Genomic DNA, 16,137 nt, shown 5'->3' on the forward strand with positions numbered 1-16,137 from the left:
TTTAACTTTTGGTGACGGAAGCATCCCGCACTATTGTTTCTATTTGAATCGAAGACTTATTTCTAAGCTAATGCTGTTATAATTTTTACTTTTGGTGACGCAAGCATCCCGCAGTATGAGATATATAGCATCTTAATGAGATGAAAAAGATCTTATGAGAAGAAACTTGTAAAGACTTTGATTTAAAAAGAGGCTTTAGAAAAGAGGAAGTGTTTACTTGCAAACAGGTATATATTATATATTATTTGCACGAGAACAGATGAAACTACATGTTTCAGAGCACGACTGAAAGGTTCTGAGCTATATCGTATGATTGATATTATTGGTATAGTTAGTTTGAGGTTTGAGGAGCTATAAAAATTGAATCAGTCTGGCACGTCAGTCGGACTGGAACGTTATCATGCGGGAAAATAGAGTGTAGGAGGTAGGTAAGGGTAGGAAGAAATTTTGCCGGGGGCAAGGGCTGAAAGCACTTTCGGAGAATCAGCAATCTCTCACCAACTTTTGTTCGTTCTCATACGCAGCTTCTATTTAAAAAAAGCGCCCACCACCTTTATTTTCCCGCCCTCTGACATGATTAATTAACAGACTAGTGAATACCTCTTTTATTCGAATGTCTCCTTAACTCGAACAAGTTTTCTAGTTCCTTCAGTTAATAAACCCTTATAAGCGTCACTCATAACATAAATTCCAATAATTTGGACAAATTTTTGTTCCCTAGCGTGTCTAAGTTGTAGAGATTCCACTGTAATACAGGCCCGGCGGTGGAACAACCATAAAAGTGGAGGGGCTAAAGGATCTAAATGAGATAGATTTTACCATGAATTGGAGAGAAAAGTCAGCGGGCCTGTAATATTAAAAATACAGAGCTCAATATAGGTTTTTTCTTGTTTTAGTAACTTCTGCCAGGAAAAACTTAATAAAATCATGTTTACTATGGACAAATAATCAATTTTGAGTGAAAAGCTAAATATTGTAACTAAAGTCATGGCAACTCAAACGTTTAGGATCGATTTGAAAAAAAAAACAGAAAAACTTGGAAAGATTGCATTAGGATCTTCACTTATTTCTCAGATATATAAATAGGTGTAGCAGGACTCTTTTAAGAGTAACTATCTTATTTGACGCTATCTAGTATGATTATCTAGTATGACAGGTTAACTATGCAGCAAAGACTTGAGTAATCTTGAGTGACTTTCTCCAGTGTGAAACCTGAGCTCTGTAGCAAAGACCCTATCTAGAGTAACTATCTGGTGTGAAAGTTGAGCTCTTCAGTAAAGACTTTATCTAGTGTGACTCTTATAACCGTCATTAAGGTTTCTGACCATGCATTGTTTCACATTTTCTAATTTTAGGAAAAACATATAACATAAATGCATTTTGGCGTCAAAGATGTTATCCGTCGTGTACGGACTTACAGCGGATCACGTAGTCGATCAAGCTCCGTTGGGAGCAATGGCAGTCGTGGAAGTCGATCTTCAACAAATATCAACATTGTTAACCACGGAGAAATGAAAATCCTAGTAATGGGAAGTCACGATGTCGGAAAAACGACGATTTGTAAAACATATGTCGGTTTAGAGGACGGTGATGATGATCTATGTCTTCACGATCATGATATACCTTACGACACGAGTGTCTTTATTGACGGCGATAACGGTGATATCCAACAATACGATTTAGAGATTTACGACTACGATCCCGACGCGTCGCCGATTAAAAATCGTAAATTGATCGGTGAGTGTGACGCATTCTTATTGGTTTATTCGATAACGAGCAAACAAAGCTTCTTAAAACTATTGGAAATGAAGCAAGATGTTTCACATATTAAAGGTGCTGGCAATCATCCTATCATGTTTGCAGTTGGCAATAAGTCAGATCTTATGTTAGATTCCGAACGTGTTATTAAGGACGATGACCTTTGGTCTTTGAATATGGATCAAATTGATGTGTCAGCAAAATCGAATGAAGGAATACAAACTGCCTTTAAAACTTTAACGAATGAATGTGCGAAACGAAAGCATAATGAGAAAAGGCCATCACAATGATTGCCATTGCAATGATTACCTGTTCCAAAAACCTGATGGGGGGAAATATCCTACAATTTCAGCTCAACAGGAAATTCACTTTGATTTCCCCCATTTATATAATTCAATGGTAGAAATTAAACTCCAAACCCATGCCCATTGAACTTTAGAATTTCTAACCCCGTTTGGATTTCGATATGAATTTTCATCTCTACGATATGAGAAGAACTTCCACCGGGGCTGTGAGACATTGGTAAAATATAAAATTGAGGATTCGAAAGAGATTGTAGAATATTCTACATCAAGAAGGTTGCCCATTGCTCCATATACTGTATCATTTACTAGCTATATTTTTGACATTTTACGGAATGAAAAGTTATAGAGACTTTAATAAGTTAAAGCTAGGAATAAATGACTATGTAAAATTAAAATTGACTTAAAATGGAAAGATATATTTATTTTCATGTATTTATTTGTGAAGAAATACAGAACCCACTTAGAAACGTTAGAAATAAACTTTATATAGATTTTTTAGTCTATTTACAAGCCAAATAAACGTCTTGGCTAACCTAGAGTGTGGCATTGATACTACTTTAACATATTAGTAAAGTCCACATTCTCTTTAAATGTACATTGTTTTCCGCTACCGTATGGAAACCACTCTCATGAAAATTAGTTTTATTACACTGGCATGGTTTTCACATATTGTAGCAAAGAAGAGTGCACACTTAAAGTAAATAGACTTTTTAGACGTTTATTTTATCTCAAAAATAAAGGTGAGATTGTTAATGCTGCGACTTGAGAAGAGCTTTGATAAATTCGTCTGTGTTCCAAAACCTCCGTAAATATCTTTTGAAATTATTAGTTTCCTTTTTTCCAAAAGCGAATGCACCTTGACCTTTTCCATAACGAAGAATATTTTGTCTCTTGGAAATGGTGAACGGATCTAGAGGAACACTTCGTTTTCCGAAAGTAAATACACCATATCCTTTACCAAATCTTGGCATGTTTTGTCTTTTGGAAGTGTCGAATGAGTCGAGTGGAACTCTACGCTTTCCAAAAGCGAATGCACCTTGACCTTTTCCATAGCGAAGAATATTTTGTCTCTTGGAAATGTCGAAGGAGTCGAGTGGAACTTTGCGTTTTCCAAAAGCGAATGCACCTTGACCTTTTCCATAGCGAAGAATATTTTGTCTTTTGGAAATTGTGAACGGATCTAGAGGAGTGCTTCGTTTTCCGTTCATGAATTTTCCTTCACCCCATCTGAAAATATTTTGTCTCTTAGACATCTCGTTCTCCAGGTATTGCTCCAGCTCGTCTGTTTTATCAAGTTCATGAAAGAAATTAAAATATATTGAGATTTTTTGAAAGTGGTACCCTAATGTTTACTCTGTACCAGAGTGTATCTCACGATTATTGTAGATATCAGGTTTGTGTACAGACTACCTAACGGTAGGAGGTTCGAATATTTTTCTAATTTGAAGAAAATTCCCCACTTTATTAAAAATCTAATTTGAAAAAGCTAACTGTATTTTAAGCAGTAGAAAAATATCACCGTTCATAAATCCAGGGATAACCAAGAAATCAATTCCAAAACTCACCATAAAGAAAAGACGAACTGCTACTAAATCCAACCAAATTTGCGATCACACAAAACAGTAATAGATTCTTCATTTTTTAGATTAGCCTAAGGACAGAAGAAACATACATTGGTTTTAGACGTTGAAAATTTGGAGCTAATTTGTTCAGGGACCGTAAAAGTTTTACTTGATGAACTTTTGAGAAAATTACACGCCAAAGTAATACGTACTATCAAAAGTGTTTGTTATTGACCCAACAAGCAAACAGATACTCAAAACTATAAAAAATTCCCCGTGAAATTTAGATAATCATTAGATATGAAAAGAAAAGATATATTTTTCATCCCCGTTAAACTTTTGAGTATCACCCCTTTATACTTCTTCAGGCCCGATTCCACCGGGCCTGTCTTTGGTAATGTATCAGAGCTTCTACTTATCCTCTAGCGAAACGATTCATATCGAAATATATCGCAATAATTCATATTATTAGATTCCAATTCAACTTATAATCGGGGCTCCATACCCCCCTGGCAACTTAAGATTGAGAGCTACAATCAGAGTGCAGTTATATTTTACATAAGCTATTCTCAGAGACTCGTTTAGCTCCCAGATTCTCAATTGTAATGATTGGTGATTTAAGAGAACTAAATCTAACCAAGGAGGTTTGTGTAAAAAAAGAAGAAAAAAACCGCCTGAGAAAAAACTGCCAAGTCAAGGGATGGTTGAAGCAAGATAGAACTGTAAGCTGGTACAGTGTATATGTTTTCCTAAAATATATTAAGAAGTACAGATTTTTCCTCTTGACTCAAGTTTTTATATGTTTTAGTAAAGGCTCTAAAAATGACATTACAGTGATGAATCTACATACCTTTCAAAAAAAACTGCCCCATTTTGTTGATTTTTGCCAGAAAGGGTATAACCATCTTGTTTTTCAGTAAATGACCCTTATAATTAACACGAGACCCTTTCTGCGATATGAATTTTTATATAACGGCTAAAAATTTACAGTAATAAAGCTGGATTGTCACATATATCGTATCAGTGGTAGAAATTGTCACCTTTTTATATCACTGTTCTTTATAAGCAAAAACAAGCTGACCATATATGACTTGAGTAACCTTTATTTCTGAAACCTTTGAACCTCGAATTGCTTTTTTGCTGCTTCCCGATAACGAGGTAAACTTTACGAAATGCTTTGTGATTTTTGATCTACCAAAAAATCTGCACGGGGTTTACTTTTGCTATTTACCCACCGGTCGAATGAAGAACCACTTCCCAGCTGGTACAACCATTGACTTTCAAGCCCGAGGGGCTAGACTCGAGACTCCTGGATGGGAAATGAAGCTACCTATTTCCCACCCAGAACGCCCGCGCGTGGTTTTTACATAAACGCAGGATTGAAAGTAAAATTTATCGCTAGATTTCAAAAAATGCAGTCCTCAAAAGCAAAGGAACCACTAGATACAATCCGTTATCATGATTATTGCGCGTTCTAGGCACGTTCTTGATGGGACAAAAGTGGCTTCACTTTTCCCTGCCTGGGAAAGGTTTCAGATTTTACTGTAGCCATTCGGGGTTTAGACTCAATGGATACAACCGTTGTTTCAAAGTTCATTTAATCACTTTACACCTCCCTAATATCAGGTTTGCACTGGCAAGGATGATAAATACCTTTCGTACGTGATATGAGGATCATCAAAATTCCCTGCTGAATTTGTAGGGTATTTTCTCTCACAATCCCAACAGTGCCAGACAGTTTCATGAAGTATAAGAAAAAGCATAACCCAAAAATAAACATTTCCTTGGATTTTTAAATAAAAAACAACAAGAAAATAGAGTCGATGTTGTAGGAATAATTCGACGATTTTTATGTCATCATTTTCAACCACCAAATTAAATTTTCTCTCACCGTGGAAGATATTTAATCCAGATTTTCAAGTGGGACGGGGATCCACCGGGTTTGTGATACAGGGGTGTTTTAATTTGGACTTCATTTTACAGTTTTGAGTGTAATGGGGACGGGAGATATAAAACACAAACAAAATCGTTCATTGCTGATACCTAGTGCTAGTGTTTGTAATTTAATATACGCTCGTTATTATAAAAAAGCTGGTTCACGTTTCTTTTTGTAAGAACATCCCAAATTTTTGAAGCCTTCAGATGTTCTCAACTTTTTGTAAAAGTTATTCATAAAAGATGTCTCATGACAATTAATATGACACAGAGAGAAACTTTGATAAACACTGCAAATTTAGTGAAACACACACAAGAACTTTCTTTTTATAGAAGTGGTACGATTTGATACTTTTTTTCCGTACACCAGAAAGATATTTTCAAGGATTATAATTTAGTGTATTGAAGATTTTTGAAATTTGAAAAATGAAAAGGAAAAGTTTCAAAAATCATGATTACTTCAGACTTATTCAAATTTTGAACTGATTTTTCGAATCGTTACAGTCTCCACTGCGAAATAGGTAATTTTTGCTGTTTTTGGTCAATTTTTTACTGTTTTTAGCCTACTTGAAAGGGGATGTAACTTTTCAATCAACAAAGATGTATATACAGCTTGAAATCCTTTATAAACATCAGCCTATCAGGCCCGGTGAAGGCAAGGAAACTGGTGAGACTACAGCTTCCCCACTTTTAAGCAAATCAGTTTTTTTTTCTCAAATTCCTAGCGAATTTTATCTCATTTTGAGCCTTCAGCTTCCCCACTTTTACGGTTGTTCCACTGGGCCTGCATATTAACAAATTTCACATGAGTGAAGTGAACAATTTATTGGAGAACAAACTTTGATTTTAAATTATATTTAGCAAATTTACGCTCACAATCTATAATCTTGCAAATTAAATAATTTAAAGACCTTCGAAATTTTAAATCTCAAATCCCAGCTGGTACACAACGTTGTTTCAACATTCGTCTAACGTTAAATGGACGTTGTGGACGTTAGACAAACGTTAAAACAACGTTGTGTACCAGCTGGGATAACTAGGAATTGCAAAGAATGCTGACCTATATATTTGGGGAGCTGCAGTCAAAGGACTGAAAGAATCAGACGGTGACGGTATTTAGCCTTTACATACCGGTGTGATGGTGTTATTATTTTTTGATTTTTTTCGATTTTCAGAATTCCGGGATTTAGCAAAATTCTTGACAGGAACCCCTACAACCGCTCCCCATTAAAGGCAATTTCCTGTGGATGTGAGATTCAATTCAAACATTTGACTCTATCAGCCTTTGTTCTTAAAATTGAAAATTTAAAATAAGTTTGTCTACTGCTTTTTGGGAACTTCTTTCTTTCCAACTGCAAAATTTCCGGTTCCCCAACGAATTATGTCCTGCCTTTTGGAAATTTCTTTTCCGTTTGCGGGAACTTCTTTCTTTCCAACTGCAAAATTTCCGGTTCCCCAACGAATTATGTCCTGTCTTTTGGAAATTTCTTTTCCGTTTCTGGGAACTTCTTTCTTTCCAACTGCAAAATTTCCATTTCCCCAACGCATTATGTTCTGCCTTTTGGAAATTTCTTTTCCGTTTGCGGGAACTTCTTTCTTTCCAACTGCAAAATTTCCGTTTCCCCAACGCATTATGTTCTGCCTTTTGGAAATTTCTTTTCCGTTTGCAGGAACTTCTTTCTTTCCAACTGCAAAATTTCCGTTTCCCCAACGCATTATGTTCTGCCTTTTGGAAATTTCTTTTCCGTTTGCGGGAACTTCTTTCTTTCCAACTGCAAAATTTCCGTTTCCCCAACGCATTATGTTCTGCCTTTTGGAAATTTCTTTTCCGTTTGCGGGAACTTCCTTCTTTCCAACTGCAAAATTTCCATCTCCCCAACGCATTATGTTTTGCCTTTTGGAGATCGCTTCACCTTTGTATAGATCTGGAAAAAAGTAAAAAACTAATATAATAAGAATTTGGCTGAGTTACTGTTAGTTGACAATAGTCACACTGCAAAAACTCAACAAAATTATGTAAGTGTCTATTTCTGATTTTCAAGTTTCTGTTGTTTCTTTTTTCAACTCGTTCCAGAGCCAAGTAAAATTTAAAAGTTGTCTTTCGATAATTCAGTACATAACGTAAAGTTTCGTGCTTCTGCACTTGTTCAAATGTAAAAGAGAAATGAGGCCTCTGATTACTAGAGGAATTGGCAGATTTCGGCCAAAAAGAGAGAATTCCCAAAAGCTTTTATGCTCCCTTCGCCCGTCTAAATTTTACAAATGTATTTACTTTCTTTAAAAGGGGAGGCTGGAATCAAATCTAAAAATTCCTTTCCCAGTTTGTCCGAATTTTGGTCAATCCACCACGCTGGACGCAATTCGAGATGACCTTGCAAGGTTGCATATGCTGAATAACTTAGTAATAAATTAGTGCTCGCAAGATTTAAGAGAATTTGAGATTGGAAGTTAAAGAATATTGGAGTTGTCAAATAAAAATTTTCATAATTGGGGTAGCTTATCTGGTTACTTTTACACTATCTGGACCCGAAAATATAGGTGCACCAAAAATGATGTTCTCTATAATTCTTTTATATTAATTCTTTATAATGTTTATGAGATTATTTTTAATGTTGATTGATCTCTTCATTTTCTTTTTTTCCCCATCAACCGAGGGTATTTCCGAAAAAAAAGAGATAAATTTTCTATCCAATTTTGGGTTGCCGAGCACCTAGTTCTTCACTATTAAGAGATAATTCCTACAAACCGGGGTTCTATTTGGAGCAACATGTTTATTGAGATCTGTTTGTAACTAGGCTGTGGTGAATCTTTCAACACTAGCCCAACTCCTCTTGAACAATTTTAGCCCAAGTTAATTCTACCCCAATACTTTAAATATCGTACCTTTGGGAACAGGAGAAGTACTGCATTTCAAAACAAATGCAGCAATAACAACCAAACAAGTTAACCCAGTCAATTTAGCCATGTTTTCTATTGAACTTAATAACTACTCGATCAACTCAATAAATGAAACTATTTTCAGCAGAATGCGTGCGATTACCACAATTAGTTCAATTTTAAGTTCAATGGATTTGCAGTTGTTTTCTCTTCCACTAAAGTAAAAATATTTAGGTTCTCATTGACTCCAAAACTTTTATACTGTCTAACAAGGTCTCAAAATTTAGCACGCTGGTGAAAATTTCATAACATTTTGAATAAGAATTGCTTCAGTTTATTGGTTCTTAACATAGTAATACTAAACTCACTAATTTGCCATTGAAAATGAAACTTATTCTAATTTCATAAAGTCTTAAAATAATTTATCACTTTTGTATATACGAGTCTGTAAGCAGGTGTTAAACAAAGGGAGTCTACTAATCATTCTTCCGTCCCTTCATAAATTCCTTTGTTACCCGTGACTCATTGGGACCTGCACCATTGAACTTTATAAACCCTAAATCAAGCTATATCCACTACTATCGATCGGATATTTTATGAAAGTGGTACCCTAACGGTAACATTACCCAATGTGTGTCAATTTATAATTGAATGACATTTTTTGTTTAAAAACGTTTTCAGTCACAGCTAGATATTTAAGAACAAACTTTGAACATAAGAGCTTTGTCTGGGTTCTAGAACATACAATTTTTCAGAAACTTAAATCAAATGGCTTCTTAAATTGCTGACGACAAAAATATTTTAAGAAAACCTTTAAACTTAAAGACCAAAAAGCTGAATACGCCTGGTCGTAAACATCATAGCTTAGCTTTCTCTAAAATTAAGCTGCAGAGACATAATGTAAGAATTTTATTGCGCATGTCTCAATCAAATTATTATCCAAGGAATCGAAAGAAATTTCTAAGTGCGTGTTAAATGCAGCTTGGCATGTACTATTCATATACTGTGATACTCACGGGAAAATACGCCCATAGAAGATTTTTCGACATTCAGATGATTACATCAAAAGTAACTACATTAGGACTTATTTCCATAATTCTTTTTTGATTGCTTTCTGTAAATTTGATCAGGCAAAATCGAAAATTAATCAACTTCTCAAAAAAGTATGAAATTATATCATAACTTTTCGCATAATTATTCTAAACACCTTTCATATATCCTGTTATATTGGTGTCGAATTCTCAAACAGTATAACCTGTCTAGAATATGAACGATTTTTTAATTTGAAAATAAGATTTTCTGAATACTTTTCAGACTCTAAAAAACCTGCATTTTCTTGAAGTCTTAAAAAATGTGGATGTTTTTTATGAAAATATTATATATGGGTCTTTTTTCCGCCATGTGAAAAATTTGACTGACAATTTTTTTTTTACAAGTATACAATATACAATTGTATTAGTTCTCCTGGTATCCGCAAAATGGGTTTTCCTTGATCAGGAGAAACTAAATTTGTTACTTTGTTTGTTTGTTATTTTTTTACATTGGATTCCAAATCGAAACGAAATCGAAGTTAATTTCCAAGTGGTGTTGAAATTTTGGCTATTTTCCCAAGATGTTGAAATGTCGAAATTTTTCAGTGGGGTGGGGCCCACCGGGTCTTGTGACAGTGGTCTTATATAGTACCGTTTACAATTATCAAAGATCTTAATTCACGCTGTGAAAGCAAATCACTACTGTTTTGGAAAACAATCTTAATGTAAACTTAGCCATACAAGTTTTTTAAAAATAACATCTAAAATATTTGAAGCCTTCGAATGTTCTTAGTCCTTAAATTGTTCTTATTGTCGCCATTATTTGAGTATCCTTGTCTATTTTCCTCAAAAACTGGGTATTTTAAAGTTCGCGAAGCCTTACAATGTTCTTAACAAGTTTATAACATTTTGCCCATCTTATGTTCTTATAAAAACGTGTAGATTTCAAAAAGTAACATATTTTGTAATGTTAATTATGAGCTTTTTTCACACCTCCAAAAGCTTGGGGTTTCATGTTTACTTGCTATTTGCCCCATCAATTGGTCACAGTTAAGATATGATTAGTAACATTGTAGATTTTCATTCCAATCTTTTTTTATTATAAGATTTTTAAAAACCTTTGAGGCTTTTGGGTTTTTGGGTGTTCAAAAGCTTGTATGTTTCAAGTTTTAAAGGCCCTTATAAATGGTGTATTTCCGTTTTTTCAGTATTTTTTTAGCATTTTGATGCACTTTTGAAGTAATCACATGTTCTGAGAAATCGACAAGCCTCTAAAATTGAATATACAAACTCGTGCTTCATCAAATCCTTGTCTTACACATTTTTTATAGGAAAAGGCTATATACCCGGGGGAGGGACTGGGCTTGCAGACTGACGGTATGTGCGGGCCAAGAATGGGCTTTTAAAATTGCACCCTTACAGTGCTGCAAAAGTCGGTGAAAATTATAACCTTAAATTGCATTTTTCCCCAAATGTTCAACCCTTTTCGTGCAAAGAACTGTCAAAATTCTTCCATTTTTGGGCCAAATATCTAGATTTTCAGAATTTTCTGAAATTTCTACCCTTACAGTGCATCTCTAGTTTTTCCGACCCTTACAGTGCATTTAAAACATCTTTGAAAAGGTACCCTTAGGGCCTGCACATACCCGTCGGTCATTTTGCTCAGCTGCCCCCCCCCCCCCCCGGGATATATAAGATCATAAGACATCAACGGCCAAAATGCTAAGAACAAGTTTACATTATTTCAAGGCTTTATTGACTCGAAAACGCCAAATTTCTTAGAAAAATGGGTAAAACACATTTCAGGCTTTAAAACATAAAAAGCTAGGAACATCCGAAGGCTTCAAAAATTTTGTATGTTCTTATATAAAAATGTGTTTATGAATATATCTAGCCAATTTTTTGCTAAGCAGAAGAAGGAGGTGTAACTTATATGTATATTAGCTAGTTAAATAAACAAAAAAGGTGATACTTTTCGTATTCTTAATCTTAATTATAGATTCTCTTTTGATTTTTTTTTCAAACTTACACAAAGCCTATGGGACGAAATGAGAAAAATCTTCAAAGTAGGACTTTTCGAAATAGGAAAGATTCGTGCCAAAAACTCACACATATACGTAACTACACCCCTGCCTCACAGCCCCGGTGAAACTTTTTCTAACAGCAGTGATCAATTCTTTTGAATCTCAATAGGGATAAAAATTCTATTACTCAAAGATTAAAAGATCCAGTGGGAATGGTTTTGAAGTGCAATTTTCAATCATTGAATTTCGAATGGGGATGAAATCAAACTCGATTTCCTAGTAGGGACGAAATTTTTTGGCAAATTTTCCAGTGGGGCTGACTGGGGCCCTGGTGGGTCTGTGACACAGTGGTGTAAAATCCATATTCGACTTTCACAGTACAGACACACCCCTGTATCAGTAAAGTACAGACACACCCCTGTATCAGTAAACCGGTCAGATCCACTCAGACGAGGATTACCAAACCAAGTGGAAAGAAATTGGCCTGGCTAACCTTACACCCTACAATATACCACACACACACACACACACTATAATTTTTGAGAAAAACTTTCCAAAAATTAAAAAAAAATGAAGATGAAAATTGAAGAAGAAAAATATGAAATTTTTATCTTTTCGAGCATACTTTAGTGCCAGAAACTCCTTTTTTGGTACAAAGGTACTTTGAAGCCTTCTGATTTAATTTTTTACATTAAATTATTGCTTAGAAGGTTTCCCAATGGAGTAAAAAAATGTTTTTTCAACGAGCTACCTCTTAGAGGCTGTAACCTATCTTAAAGGGAAGATACCTTTAAAACCTACAACAAAAAAATCTCTATCCCTATATCCTGATAGAGAAAACAGTAAGGGCTGAAACCTTTTCTAGCGAGTCTAGGCTACCTATGAATTTCTTCCCTGGGTATGTTATTTTGTAAAAGTTGCTAAGAAAATTTTTATTGATCGGTGAAAAAATGCAATTTTAGCGATTTACCCCTTAAAACCTACCAAATGGTTTTTTTGAATAACTTTTTATAAAATAGTCCTTTTGGTCTCAAATTTTGAATAGTGATTCACTGTAAAGTTACTAAGGCTACAATTAAGTTTCAAAACTGTACGTTAAAATCAAATTACACCTTAAAATCTACACTAATGCACCTTAAAACTTACAAACATTGACCCCTTGCTCACAACTGAAACTGTAAAATTGCAACTCAGGTGCTGAACCGTGATTCAATTGATCAAATACTTGCTAGAAATCCATTTCCAAAACTATATTTGTATTTTTCAGGATTTCATAATGCAATTGCGCCTGTTTATTTGTCAAAAAACGGTTTTGAAGGGTCAAAACTTTTATTCGCTTCATTTTTAATGTATTTTAAATTTGTGACATTTTGGTATGCAATATCATGCGATTATGCGATATGCGATCTTCAGATTTAATAGGCCACTATCATAAATGAGCTTTAAAATAAAACTTTGAGGGCGTTACGATTTCTTTGGGGTGTAACCATGGAGAAGAAAACGATTTTTTTGTACCTACCATAAGTATAGGTACCTAAAAAGTATAGGTTTTATGACCTTAAATTCATTTGTGTAATCTCTAGGTCCAAAAAAAATGATTTTTTGAAGGGATTTTTGATAATTTTTAATAATTTCGAATTTTACAACACTTTACGATAATTAAAATTCTTGAAATAAGGTATTTTATGAAAGTACCATATTAGAGACTTAAAAAAGTGAATTATACAATATTAAATTAAATTTGGTGGTTAAGAGAGCCCAAAACCCAACTTTGCAGGTATTAAGGGGTGTGATTTTAAGGGGTATTCACTGGTAGCTGAAATCACGAGGCTTTAAAGAATCTCTGTACAAAAAAACGGAGTGTCTAGCACTAAAAGGAAGAAAAAGTTCATTTTTTTCTTCCCTTTTCATCTTCATTTTCTAAAATTATTAGAATATTTTTTTGCAAAAAATATGGTCCTCTGAATTATCTTTTCAACGGAATGAGTAATTTGTTAGAAATGAAGCATTGAAGCATTGACTGAACAAGACACCCCTTCTCACCACTGGAAAAATTGGCAAAAAATATCATCCCTGGTAAGATATTGCACTACATTTCCCATCCCCACTGAATTGAAAACAAAAGAAATCAATACCCTCTGAAAAATAAGGGAATATCAATCCCCATCGAGCTTCAGTGAGTCCGTTATTTTTATCCCTACTGGTTGAAAAAATCCTGCCGGGTCTGTGAGAAGGGGATTTAACAAGGACAAGCAAAACAATCTTTAGTGCAAGCTGAAGCAAATGGTTAATAAAATGTATAAATGAGGTAGAAAGCAAAATGAGCCTACCTTTCTGATGTTGTACCGGTAAACTATGACAATCATGCATGAGGGTAAGGACAAAAGATAGTAAGACCAGATTAGATACCATTATAATTCTTTAATTAAAAACTTTTTAAATTCTGTATATCAGAGTTAGTATTTCAAATATTCTACAGTTCACGATTTTAAATGAAGGAAGAAAGATTTTTCATGAGAGAAAATAAATTTTGACACTTATTTTTCTATCTGCACAACTTATCTAACACTTTCGTTACCAGGAGCCTATAATATGTCTTTCTAATTTTATGTGAAAGAATTTATTATCTCGCCATTAGACTTACTAAATCATACACGCTTTTTTCAAAAGAATATCATTCAAAGTTTTTTGAAGCCATTTTCTTAACTTTTCTAAGTTTTAAGCCTAAAAATGCTTTAAAAAATAAACGTTTTTAATTTTATCATTTTAGAAGTATTTTTGCGATGTTTTTTAAGCATACAAAGCCTTAAAACGTTCTAATATTTTGGCTCTCATAGTTCTTATATATTTTGTTCTTATAAAAAACGTGTGCTGATCATATCAGAACTAAGAATCTTTTGTCTCATTGCAACACTTGGGGTGTTGAAACCGAGTCAGGACACATACCACACATTTTATAATTAATATATACACCCCTTTATCACAGACTAGGTGGGAACCTAACGCAATGGAAAATTACGTCCCTAGTGGGACAAAAACCCTAAAATTTCCGCCCCATTGGGAAAATTCAATTGCACTCCTAAATCTTCCCCACTGGATTTTTTTGATCCATTGAGATTTTGTTGGCATTGTTTATCCTGCTGTGGAAAAAATTCCACCGGAGCTGTCAGACAGGGCTGGATGATATTTAATTTTTGATTCTTATTTTTTTGGGCTTTCCAACTTAGTCTGTCCCCATAGGTTAACTTTAAAAAAAAAAGCTAAACTGTGGTTGCCATGATCGTAATCCACACTTAAATCAGAATCCCTTAGTTCCAGTAACAATACTCATCAATTAGTCAATTAAAACAAGCAATTCAATTGGTTGAATAAAGAATGAAGCGGGTTGAAGCAAAATAAATACACCCAATTTTTTTATAAGAACCAGTAATCTTTTGTTGAGCCTCAGCTGTTCTTATTTTTCAGCATTCTAAGAATCGTATTGTCCTTATTTTATTCTTATTTTCAAGTAAAATTTCAAGAATTTTTATTCCTATTTTGAGAGTCACGCCCTTAATTTGCTAAAAATTCAATTATTCCATATTGAGAATTGTTCTAAAATCATTCTTATCTTTTGGCATTTTCTAGCCTCGTTGTTCTCATTGTTCTTATAAAATTGTTCTTATAAATGAAAAATAGTGTATTGAAAAATCTAGATTGACACTAAAATGTCTGTTTTTTAATTTAATTTAATTTATCTATGTTTGACATATTTTTGACTATTTACAAAAACGAATATACAAAGATATAAATTATGATAAATTATTAATTATATAAGAAATTCCTTATTTAGATTGAATAAAGTAATAAATTTGTCACAAAAATATGTTGAGCAAAAATTTTCTTCTAAGAAATTTTTATATCAACTCATTTGGAAAAAAACATAATATAACTCGAAAGTTAAATGAAAATAATTAATAATTGTTATTGGTAAAATTGTTGTTGTTTTTAAATTCGAAAATGAAAATTTTTGAAATTTTGATTTTATTTTTGACCATCAAATCAAGTCTACATAAACAATTTCTAACGCTGAATTTCACTGCACGGGGAAAGAAATTAATATCAGGAGAAGTTTTATTACTTTTGGATGACATTAAGGCTCCTCATTTATGTGTTGTTAATTGCCTGGTAAGTAGCCCCCCCCCCATAATGGGGATGTAATTTATGAAAAGGTTAATTCGTTCTAAAATTCTTTATTTATAACATTATTCGAGAACACTTTAAAGGTTTTGTTATTAGGCTTTTTAAATAGGAATGACATCGTTTGCTTACTCATCAAACTACATTTTGAAGAATTTTCACATTGTATTGACACGGATTGGGAGCAAGATTGGTAAAAAATCGCTCCCAAAGAAGAAAAGAAAAACATTGCAATAGGGAGACAGTATCCTGATTTGATATGAAATGGAAAGACTTAAAGTATGTAAAAATAAAAGTTTTGAAACGGTTTCGTTCATTTCCAGGCGTTCGGAGAAAACAAATGCAAATCAGTGAATTACAACAAGAAGAGAAAAGAATGCCAATTACTGGACGAGAACCAAGATAATGTTGATGATGTAAATAAATTTGAAGAAAACGAAGATTGGATTTATTATGGACAAAGAAC

The 16,137-nt window shown here is 33.8% G+C and overlaps 3 protein-coding genes across 4 annotated transcripts; 1 reads left to right on the forward strand and 2 right to left on the reverse strand.

Moving 5' to 3' along the window:
• The first annotated feature begins 1,359 nt into the window (after positions 1 to 1,359).
• Positions 1,360 to 2,048, forward strand: LOC136824878 (GTP-binding protein RAD-like). The gene has a single exon (XM_067080857.1). It carries the CDS (start codon positions 1,374 to 1,376, stop codon positions 2,046 to 2,048), a length of 675 nt encoding a protein of 224 aa, XP_066936958.1. The 5' UTR covers positions 1,360 to 1,373.
• Positions 2,049 to 2,708: 660 nt separating this feature from the next.
• LOC136824879 (uncharacterized) lies at positions 2,709 to 3,710 on the reverse strand. Its single transcript, XM_067080859.1, has 2 exons — positions 3,629 to 3,710; positions 2,709 to 3,345 (listed from the first exon to the last, which is right to left on the reverse strand). Exons 1-2 carry the CDS (start codon positions 3,699 to 3,701, stop codon positions 2,813 to 2,815), a joined length of 606 nt encoding a protein of 201 aa, XP_066936960.1. The 5' UTR covers positions 3,702 to 3,710; the 3' UTR covers positions 2,709 to 2,812.
• Positions 3,711 to 6,399: 2,689 nt separating this feature from the next.
• On the reverse strand, positions 6,400 to 14,001 carry LOC136824907 (uncharacterized). 2 transcript variants are annotated; one of them, XR_010849190.1, is made up of 2 exons: positions 13,823 to 14,001; positions 6,400 to 7,485 (listed from the first exon to the last, which is right to left on the reverse strand). XR_010849190.1 is itself a non-coding variant. In XM_067080888.1 (2 exons), the coding sequence occupies exons 1-2, from the start codon at positions 8,523 to 8,525 to the stop codon at positions 6,881 to 6,883; spliced, it is 687 nt and encodes a 228-aa protein (XP_066936989.1). In that variant the 5' UTR covers positions 8,526 to 8,672; the 3' UTR covers positions 6,400 to 6,880. The 2 variants fall into 2 exon arrangements, 1 of the variants encoding a protein (XP_066936989.1); XM_067080888.1 differs by lacking the exon at positions 13,823 to 14,001 and adding an exon at positions 8,444 to 8,672.
• Between the last annotated feature and the right edge of the window lie 2,136 nt (positions 14,002 to 16,137).

This window comes from Clytia hemisphaerica, unplaced genomic scaffold (genome assembly GCF_902728285.1).
Source record: "Clytia hemisphaerica strain Z4C2 unplaced genomic scaffold, Clytia hemisphaerica genome assembly, whole genome shotgun sequence".
Classification (NCBI taxonomy): domain Eukaryota; kingdom Metazoa; phylum Cnidaria; class Hydrozoa; order Leptothecata; family Clytiidae; genus Clytia; species Clytia hemisphaerica.